General features: G+C 47.0%; 1 protein-coding gene across 1 annotated transcript; it reads right to left on the bottom strand.

Annotated features, from left to right (window-relative positions):
* Positions 1-1,313: 1,313 nt before the first annotated feature.
* LOC115312857 (juvenile hormone acid O-methyltransferase) lies at positions 1,314-6,002 on the bottom strand. Its single transcript, XM_040222837.3, has 3 exons — positions 5,319-6,002; positions 2,434-2,590; positions 1,314-1,525 (listed from the first exon to the last, which is right to left on the bottom strand). The coding sequence occupies exons 1-3, from the start codon at positions 6,000-6,002 to the stop codon at positions 1,359-1,361; spliced, it is 1,008 nt and encodes a 335-aa protein (XP_040078771.3). The 3' UTR covers positions 1,314-1,358.
* Positions 6,003-10,498: the final 4,496 nt, after the last annotated feature.

Here is a 10,498-nt window from a genome sequence, read left to right as displayed (position 1 = left end):
TGGACTCCCCTAAAGGGAGTCACTGTGACTCTCCTTTTTTTTAGAGTGAGAAGTAAAGAAGAATCCCCTAACGGTGGTAGCGAGAAACAAATTTGGTCATTTTATTAAACGCGTAAGAGTTAAATGTAGTAACCTTTTATGGTTGAAAATAGGGTTCACGTGATGTTTCGATCATGATCATGTAGAAAGATGTAAGAAATGAATGCGCCGCTCAACTCTGTTTCTGCTAGCACAGAGTGTAACCGCTCCCCTCGGCGCTCGGTGTACGGATTATGTCGATCGTTCCGCTAGTCGAACTCTTCCACCATGATTTTGGATGACCGTGATTGAAACATCACGTGCACTATATTTTGAGTCACCGAGAGTTACTACGATGCACATATCAAGTTTGTTTCTCGCGACCACCGCCAGGGTAATATTTCCGGCTTTTAATTGGCCACATTCGAATTTCTGAAGACGCCCTGGAACACGCCCAGCCCGCTTGCAGCCAATGACGCCTCCTCATTTGTCTCCTATACTTCCCAACGAAAGGCCAAACTCTCTACATATACGGTTCTGCGCTGCCGGCATGCATCTTGGAAGCTGTAGTCTTTTTGAACGCCCGATAACCCCGCTCAAAGTCTGCGCGAGCAGGGCCCGAGACGACTCGAGCTGTCTCGTGCACTGGCAGATGCCTCCTGCGAACTACAGCATAGCCTCCTCTATACCCACAAAGCCTGGCAGTTCGACGACGGAGCCATAGAGTGCTCGGTCGCTGATTTCGAGCACGAGGGTCTGGTAGCACAGAGCATATCTCGGGGAACCTGGTCGTTAGTGCACAGCTTTTACAGCAGGACCCGAAACATGGTTTTTAAACCCGACGAGAAAAGAAGCGGTAGCGCGAGGAACGCGAGGAGCACGAGCGGACGTTCCATCGGCGTCTCGCCGCAGCGTGGCGCCCCATCACCTCTCTCTCCTCTCATCCGTTGTCTGCCGCTCTGCTTTTCCCATTTCGGCGGACGCGTCTCGTGGCGATCTGCCAGGCCTTGCCAGTATAAAGGAGGCTATGACTACAGTTATGGCGGCGGGACGCATGCGTGGAACGCTTAGTGAGATTGATCCAGCGGACATCGAGACTTTTACAGGCAGGTATTTTATACGATAAAAAAATGTCAGTTTCAAGAACGAGAAATTACATGTTTCTTGACCATTTTAAGACCCGCGTCTCTTCTGAATTCTTTATTTCTCACGTTCGTTGGGTAATCCCATATTTTAGTTTAACTGCACTACATTAATCAATAGGGGAGCTCCAACAATATTTGATCGTGGTATTGTGCGTTGCATCACGTCCGTGGCAGTATCGGACACACCGCTTAGCGTTAAGGTTTGTCGGCGCGCACTAGAAACATTTTGCAGCTTAAGTGCGGGCGACTGGTCCCTTCTCCACTCCACGACTCGGCCGCGTACTGGGCAACGTGCTCGAGGAGGAGGGGCTTCTCTTCATCCGTTACCAGGGTGGAAAGGTAGCACATTTCCATCAGTCTATCTGCAAATGAGAAAATTCATCCTTTCGTCAATTCGCGAAGAAGAAAACGGAGAGCCCTCCGCAGAAAGCAAAACGCGAAATGTGCACTAGTATTGCACATTTATAAAACGCAAAAGTAGTTTTAATGTATAATTTATCATTCTTTGAAATGCCAATTATACTTTTAATTCAAAGTTAAATTATTTTATGTTTAAGCTATACGGTGTGCGTGGACCCTGTCTGGCAACTGAGGTGTCCTTACTAAAAGAATATGTTTAGTATATTATTCATGAATAAAAAATACTCTTTGAGTATGCGGTTGCCAAACGTTTATTAGAAAGTGTATAATTAGTACAGATTTAGTGCATTACTTTTCACCAGGTGTATTACGATGCTCTTCTGAAAAGCTGTTCACGGATACTAATTGTTGGAGCGTGGACTACAGATAATGAATATATATGGTCCTTATCTATTACATAACGAATATATCTCGTACTTAGTTGTCCATATCTATTACATAAAGTTTTTCGGTATGTCCGCCAAACAAATATGTTCACTTTTTGTCTAATGGTTACTCCCATAAATGTTTAAAAAAAAGAGGAAAAAAACAAACAAAAAACTGCTCAGTGTCACACAAAACGTGTCGTATTGCGCGTGTTATTTTTCCCTTACTTCATTTTTTTTCTCTCTTTGGCTTACATTCTCTTTTTTAGCAGTAGAAATTATGTCTTTCCCGCGCTGTCTTATGAGTAGGTCGAATGCTAGTGCTGCAACGGGCTGCAGAGGCTAGTCAAGCAGCGTCTGTGTTGCTTTCTTTCTGCCTCCTTTCTTACAAAGGATACTAAAAAAACTGAATTTGAATTTGCAATTAAACTATAAATTTGAAAGAAAAACGCTGTTTACGCAGAAAGGCTTTTACGCTCTCTTACCTGTCAATTCCTCAACGCAGGAGAAGGTGCACGCCACTTCCAACACTTCGCACGTGGTCACAGTTAGACAAGTCTTCTTCAGAAGGTTCCTCATGTACACCAGAAGGGCGTCTCGATCCTTGAGATTTGCGCTCGGGGGAATGGTATTTTCCAACGCCTGCATCGAAGTGCGGACAACTCTTTATTCTGAAGATTCGATTGTTTTTTGTAAGCACTTAAAAACAAACATCGACTTTTTCTTAAAGGGCAACTCTGGTCCATACTTTCGATTTTGGGATTATGGCTGTTTTTAGTGCAGTCAGCGCCCCTGAATTGCGAGGTGTAATTTTTTTCTCGTTATTGTGCGTAGTTTTAAAGATATCGACGTCTCAAAGTTTTGTTTGGGGCGCGGCTGACAAAACCGAAACTAGCCACTCGAGGTTCCGGCAACACTGGAAATCAGCCGCTATGTGGACGTGACGTCAAGATCGTTCTCGTTCAACGAGTACGCAGGCCAAGCGGCACCTACCTCTGTTGCGCTAGCCGTCTAAAGATAGAAGGTAAGCTGATTTGTTTTAACTCTGTATACGTGGTAGTTATCCAGCATATGAAGCAAGAGTTAGTGCGTGTACCCAAAAGCTAGCGACTGGAAAACCCGTCAACTCGTTCCGTGCCGTACACGGCGGCTGCCGCCGCGCGTGCGCTATGCCGTGCCGTATTCGTCGCTTGTTTACCCAAGTGCTAGTGACTGGAAAACGAGTGAACTCGCTCGGTGCCGTACTCGGCAGCTGTCGGCGTGCGTGCGGTCTCCCGCACTCGTCGCTAGGCGTAAATTGTGATCGGGGCTCCGTGGATGGAGCGGCGTTGCTCTACGCCGCGCTGCCAGTGACGCACAGTACTGGGGGCCCTCTCCCTTTCGCGCTGCGGGTCAGTCCCAGACACGAAACTTTGTGGCTCTCCGGCGCGGGCTGCGACGCCCGAACAGACGTGTGCTAAGCTGTAGACGTCTGTTTTTTCCTTCTCTTTTCCTCAGGCGCGTAAAAGCCAAATTTGTAAGCTACGACATTAATTCACCACACAAGTTCGTCCAGGTAGTGAATCTTTGTAAAAATAAAAAAAAAACTTGCCGCACTAAAAAAAGAAAAAGTTCTTTGGGCAGTCATTTTCTTCTCAAAGCTAGCAAAAGTTTTTGTGGGTGACAAAGGAAAACAGAGAAAGTTAGCGAGGTGAGAACACTTTCTTTCCCTTCCGCATTCCCACCCCCACCCACAACAATTCTTTTTATCCATTTATTCATATACCCTTAAAGGCCCTCGTGAGAGCATTACATTATTAGAATACATAAGATTTTAAGTTTTCTTTCGTAACTTTTGACTAACGCAAGAGTTTTTTTTTTGTTTGCATTTTTACATATTATATTTTCCTCCAGCCGAACTCGGGTAAATTAGAGAGTTGTAACTTAACACTCCGAACTTTCGCGATTTATTGAAAGTCCGTTGTGGTATTCACAAGCGCAATGTTAATTAATACTGCTGCGTAACGGGCTCGAACGATTGGGAGGCGAATGTTTATATCGCATGAGCTTCACGCGCCGGCTGTTCGCTAGTAGTTGTTACGGACCTGAATACTACGCATTAGATTGCGTAGTAAACAAGCAGTGACGCAAAGCAGAACATTGTTTCCTTTTTCATTATAAACTTCAGTGATTGGAGCTAGTTAGTGGTTGTACTCTACATGCCAACCATTCCCCATTCAACAGACATTCAATGGAGCGTGAATGCTCAATCTTCAACGCTGCACTTGACAATGACTGTTTTATTTATTGATCTGGATACTTTTATCATGTTTACCTTTTCTGTACATGTACGGTGGGCAAAGAGCGACGGCACGGCATCCTTTTTAAGCCTCGACCCCTTCGCTGACAAGCCACAAGCAACCAACACCTGTAGGTTTCGTTCGTAACTCTCCGGCGAAAAATGATCGGAGCAGAGCTTTGATCTGGGGGTCGGCGTTCAAGGCTTTCCAAAGTCCACTCGTCGAACAGCGTTCACCCACACCTTCTCCAATTTCCGATCTGTCGGAAACTTGTGAAAAAGCACCTCCGGGTTGCCCAGCGGGTTGTTTGAGCAGCCCACAGCACTACAAGTTGCACTCGGCATATTTCGAGAAACAGCTGAGCAGTCTTGGGCGCACCGAGTTGCTCGCTAAAACGAGTCTTGGAGTCCTCACAAGCAAATAAACAAAAGGCTATACCGAAGCTACACGGGCTACAGGTAAAAGCAACGACTAAACACGCAATCACAAGCCGAAGTAGCGGTAGTAGCGGCACAAAGAAGCGCGCGCGACGGCTGCGCCGTGCGCCCGTCCGCAACGGAGGAAAAAAAGAGAACGATGTTGGACATCACGGCCCAATGTTGCTTTAGCGATCGGGAACCCGCTGGCCGCCCGCTAAGGAGCAGCGGCTCGCGGCGGGTCGCATTTTTATTATCGGCGTTAGTTGAGAATGCGGCGTCCCACGGACGTGAAATTTTGGCTGGGGTCGTATTTTGTGTCACTAAAACGAGTGCAGTAATTTAATTCATTTTGAGTTTTGGCCGGAGTTGCCCTTTAAGAGCTGTCGAAGTATGCCAACCTTGCTACCAGCGATAGAGCAGGCAACACCGATCCATAAATAAATACTTATTATTTATACGTACTACAGCTACAGCAGAAATAAAAGTAATTGACACGCAACAGCAATAGCTACTCTTTTTTTTTTTTTCGGAAAGAAAGGGGGGGGGGGGGGGGGGGCGTGAATGACATTTTAAATTAGGGCTCATTCAAGATCGTGTGTTTTCTGTGTTTTTCGGAGACCATGGCGGTGTTTGTACGGCGTTTGTGTTCAGGGAAGCCAAATATCGACTCACCTTTCTGTATTTCTGCCAGTTAGTTATCGTTGCGAGTCTGCTTCTCAGGCGCATATCGTTACTGGAAGCAGCGAAGAAAAGCAGACATCCTCCGCCAGGTTTCATCAATTCGGCAATGTTGTCAAACCCTTTTTCTTGATCCACAAGCCAGTTTAGACAGAAGAACGAATAGACACGATCAAACTGACCGTATCGCTGAACAAAGTCGGCGACACCGTTCCCCGAAATGTCCAGGACATCATAGCAGATCTTGGAGTGGGCGAAATGCTCCTTAGCATACTCCAGCATGTCCTGTGAAACGTCGACGGCTACGATTCGTTCGACGTCTGGGCAGCGTGGAAGGAGGTGGTCGCGCGTGAAGTCTCCAGTGCCGCAACCCAGATCGAGGAACTGTTGATCCTTGGTCTCATTCGTAAACGAGGCTTGTAGTAAGTTCAGAACCTTTAGATTGTGCTGCCGCTCCCTGCCATTTGTGGTTATGTAGACCTCTGGATCGATGGTGGCGGCGGCCGTCTCGCCGTTGAGTGAACGAAGCGTGGTAACGGGCGTCAGCGCAGTCATCTTGACGAGTCGCAGACGATCAGCTGAATCGGCCGGTTTGTAATACGTGGCGTTTTGTCGCGCAAGTTCATTTATGCACGCACACGGCTTGACGCACATGCGCGCCGGCGCATCCGCCCACATGTTTATTTTTCAAGGGTTGGCAATGGAGGAGGAGTGAAGGTGAGAGAGGAGATAATACATCTGTTATCAGACGCAGGGAGACGCACAAGCGCGTACACTCCGCGGCACTGTTAAAACGAACATGGCATCGCCGTTTTTGTTTTCTCTCTTTCAGTAGTGAAGGACTGTCGTCCAATCTACAACAGTAGTGGCTCAGTTGGGGGTACTAATAGAAGTGGTAAAGTGTAATGAAAGATGCGCCCCACTGGACTTCTGGACAAGACTCTAGGACATTTCCAAATGATCTCTTTCCTTCCTCGGCTCTGTCTGCTTTCCTTCAGCCGCGGTTTGTGGCTCCTCGTGCCCCGCTTGTCGACTTTGGTGAAAAACAACCCTCCTCTTTTTTTCACAAATTTCTCTTCTATCAGCTGTTATCCCCTCCCCCTTCTCCAATCCAACGACGACCGTTGGGCCTATGGTTGTAACTCCAACTTTGGTTTTTCCTCTTTTGCAAGACTTTTCTCTATCTACATACCATTTCGAAGAAAAATGCGAAAAAGCTACGAAAAACGTTTTTGCTTAAGATTACTTGGGCACGTACATACATATATGCTTTAAGTTAGTGAAGTTGTGATGAGGACGCGCACAGTGCCGGGAAAATGCACCTGCATCAGATGCTTGTAATGGCCGATTCACACGACGGACTGATCCGCGGACGGAATGATCACGTGATGGCACATCCGCGGTTTGTCCGTCTCCCAAGTACATCCACACCCGGGTGACGACGAGCAGACGCCAGCGAGGACGGATCAAACTTGTTCACCACCACACAGTGCCGCGAAACTCCAACATCGCACCGTTATCCAAAAGAGAAATCGACGTTTACTATACCGCGATAAAAATTCTCACGCCGCTGTTACGTACAGACCGACAGAAAACACCATGATAGCCCTCGTCTGAAGCGGTACTTGCTTTACTAACATAATGATTGACAGTGACACATTCATGGTTCTGCTCGAAAAGGCTACGGCGTGCGACGAAGTTCTGTGCTCGCAGAGGGACGTTTGGAGATGCCTTCACGCACTCCGGCCTCGTGCAGAACACTAATTTCCAATCCCAAGAAAGATCTTGCTAGGTGAAAGGATCACTGAACGTGCAAGAATTATCGCGGCGTGCTAGACGAGTTTTGACGGAAATTTCTTGAGACGGGCCCGGAGGAGTACCGAACCTGCGTCGCGTCATTCGGACTAAGTTTCTGCAGTTTCTTTCACACGGGGAACCAAGAATCGCGCGGCGAAATGAACCAGCGAATGTGCAAGACAACGGTGCACCATTTTTGTTTTAATCAGGGCCCCCCCCACCCCCCCCCCAACCAAAAAAAAACCAAAAAAAACAGGAAGAAAACATTGTAAGGTTGCCAAACTAAACGCTTTTTAAGTCAATCTTCCGCCAAAAATTCCGCGAGTCAAAAGGCGCTCGACTTTATCAGTCCGCTCGTCCGCGGACAATGCGCGGATAGCGGGAATCGGTGACGTAACTGTCACGTGGTAGACGGTTCTCGGACGAAAATCACCATTCGGTCCGTGGCGTGAATCGGCTAAGCGACAGCTCAACCGAAGCAGAATGTTTGTCTCTGTGGCCAGGCAGGCCCTATACTATCAAGCGCCCTGAATAAACTCCGGCCATGACGTCCCCCCCCCCCCTTCCCACTTTTTATACAGCCCTATCTAGTACGTTCAACATCACATTGTGAGTAAGCATGTGAGCAGTGGCCCAAAACAAGCGTTTTGTCAGACGATAACCGCATCCCGGAAACAAGTTTCGGTGCCGTGAGTAGAGTAGCTTCCCGTGAGTAGGTTCGGATGTGAAAGCTGTAGGGGCATTTGATAATGTAGCGTAAGCTACACTGGCCGAGGTTGAGCAGTTTCGCGTGGCTCCTGGAGAGCCGTGCTGCGCATGCGCGAGGAGCAGTGACGTCACATGTGTCAGTCCCCGATGCACTCGCTGCGCGCATGCACCGCTAGAGATCATGGCTCGCGCTGTCCGATTGTTCTGGGCGGCAGCTTGGTTGCTTGGTACATAACACCGTGTGAAGCTAATCCTAGACAACCAGGAAAGCTAAGAATAACCAGCTGAACCTAAGCCTACGCTACGTATATCCTGGCATAGCCGAGCTAAGCCACTGCAATCTTTTTGCAAGTATTTCTATACCTGAAAAACTTTCCAGCATTCAGAATGCTGTAATGTTTTGTGAACTGATCTGTACGCACTAGGGATGCCGCGAACCACCCGAGTAACCCGAGGTTCGATTTCGAAAGCTTTCGATATTTTCGAACCGAACTGATGTTCGAATTCGAAAGGTTTCGATATTTTCGACCGTACGGAGATTCGAATTCGAAAAATTCGCAACTTTCAAAAATCGTGGAGTTTCGAATGCGAAAAGTTCGAAGCTTTCACGGTTTCTAAAAGTTCGGGTTCGATTATTTCGAATATTTTTTTACTTGAGGTTCGAGAAATTTGAAGATTTCGAACTTTCCTAACTTGAAATTTGAGAGATTCGATTGTTTCGAATTTCTTTGGATCTGAAATTCGAAAAATCGAACGTTTTGAATTCTGTTAGATAAATTCGAAGATTTCGAATTTCTTTCTACATAAAGTTCGAAGGTTTGATTCTCTTCTAGCGCTAAATTCGAAAAAAAAACACAAAAACAACAACAACTTAGGTTTCGAATTTTTTTTAAGTCCAAGTGAGCAAAGTTCGAAGTCCGTTTTTCATGTTCCGCCACAGTTTCAGTTTCAAATAAAGGCCCGTTCACACTCTTGCGACCCGTAAGACCGAGAGAGACCAGACCGGTTTTTAAGCCTCATGCGATCTCTTAGGACCAGCTCCGCTGCAGCGCATCCAATATCTTAAGAAGTCGCCAAAGGCTTAAAATCCGGTCTGGTCTCTCTCGGTCTTACTCGGTCCCAAGAGTGTGAACTGGTTTTCACGAAATCAGGTTTAGAAATGTTCGGGTGTGATATTTAGACTGCGCGAAGTTGGTCAGGCAATTAAATGGGACAACGAGTGTCCCGGATGTGCTGGATTATTTGCCAGTGCAGAGTGACGTGTGCAGATCAGTAATTGTGACCGCCAGCCCGGGGGGGGGGGGGGGGGGGGGGGCGGGGGGGGGGGGGGTTTAACGTGCATCACGTAGTAGTGATCACACGAACGCACTGTTTAAAGATACTCATCCAGTTCGAAACGGCCAGGGGCAGGCAGGTGGTTGAGGCTCAGAAAAACCTTGAAGCGATCTGGCAAACTGCCTCCCTGCGCCCCTGCACGCTGGTAGCAATCCGCTCGAACGCCGCCCGGGTGACGCTGGCATATAGTAAGTTTAGTTTGTACATGATGCAAAATCCTGATACTGGGAATGAAATTTGAAAGAAAAAGTGTAAGGAGACAGAAAAAAGGGAAAGGAAAACGTTTCAAACTCAGCTCATGACAACGTCTCAAACTCAACTCAGCTGAAAACTCAGGTCAGGACAGCGTCTCAAACTCAACTCAGCTGAGTTTGAGACGTTGTCCTGTCCCTTATTCTCTTTCTTCTTACACTATTTCTTTCGAATTTCATTCCCAGTCTCGGGATTTTGCATCATGATCAACATACACCAGCTCGCCTGCACCTTGACATTGCTTTAGTTTGTAATTGCTTTGGAGGTTTATTTTCCGAGACGGAAGAAACGCCGAGCAAAAAGCGCAGAAGCTGACACAGCTTGAGGTCGAGGAGCGGCAATACGGGGAAAGAGGGCATGGTCGAGCTTATTTTAATCTGAAATTATTTATGCACATTTATAGCTACTGTCGCTCTTCACTGCACAAATGATCGCGTAGATGTTCATTGTCTGAAACTCGTTGTCAGAAGGCACTACTCGTCACATGCTCGGTGGTCTGGAAGTTCAAACCTATGTCTTTTCGACCTAAATAACTGTGCCATTGGTAAAAAATAATAAATAAATAAACATAACAATAAATGAAAAAAAAAAAAGCTGGAGAAAAAAAAACACCAAGAATCCACCAGAAGTGTTGTATTCTCGCCTATTCACAGGCACAGAACTACGAAACAAGTTTTTTCTACCAAAATGTGTACAGGCTAAAAGAAACATGTGCCAAAAACGTGAAATGAAAAAAATAATATATATATATATTGTGAGACAGAGAAAGGTCGGTCAGATGACGGTTTTTTATCAGAGTCTGATAGCTATAGAACGTTTCAAAAAAGGTGCCACTCATCAGCTGCCGATGCCGATCGCGCCCCCCACAGCCAAAAGTGACGACGACGATGTCCGTGGGCAGTGCTACGCAGAAGCGCCCTCACAGTTTTCCCCCGGTTGCGGAAAGGTGGCCACCTGGCCACAGAGGGAAGGAAGGGGTGCCGTTGAGCGGGGAGTGAAAGGTTTCAGTCGGGAGACGTGAATCTGTTCGCGGCCGCGGTAGCGGCGATCGGTGGGTGTTTGTACTGGTTCCACGAGAAAGT

This window comes from Ixodes scapularis, unplaced genomic scaffold, assembly GCF_016920785.2.
Source record: "Ixodes scapularis isolate PalLabHiFi unplaced genomic scaffold, ASM1692078v2 PGA_scaffold5__190_contigs__length_132052651, whole genome shotgun sequence".
NCBI classification, from domain to species: domain Eukaryota; kingdom Metazoa; phylum Arthropoda; class Arachnida; order Ixodida; family Ixodidae; genus Ixodes; species Ixodes scapularis.
Note: the sequence above shows the minus strand (reverse complement) of the source record. Positions and strands in the feature narration are given on the sequence as shown.

What these genes read in the sequence shown, in the direction of transcription:
- LOC115312857 (XM_040222837.3), bottom strand. Translation starts at nt 6,002, where the DNA reads ATGTGGGCGGATGCGCCGGCGCGCATGTGCGTCAAGCCGTGTGCGTGC. An exon ending in ACTGGCAGAAATACAGAAAG is followed by an intron (nt 2,591 to 5,318) that starts GTGAGTCGATAT and finishes ACTTCGATGCAG; the next exon opens with GCGTTGGAAAATACCATTCC. An exon ending in CTGCGTTGAGGAATTGACAG is followed by an intron (nt 1,526 to 2,433) that starts GTAAGAGAGCGT and finishes TCTCATTTGCAG; the next exon opens with ATAGACTGATGGAAATGTGC.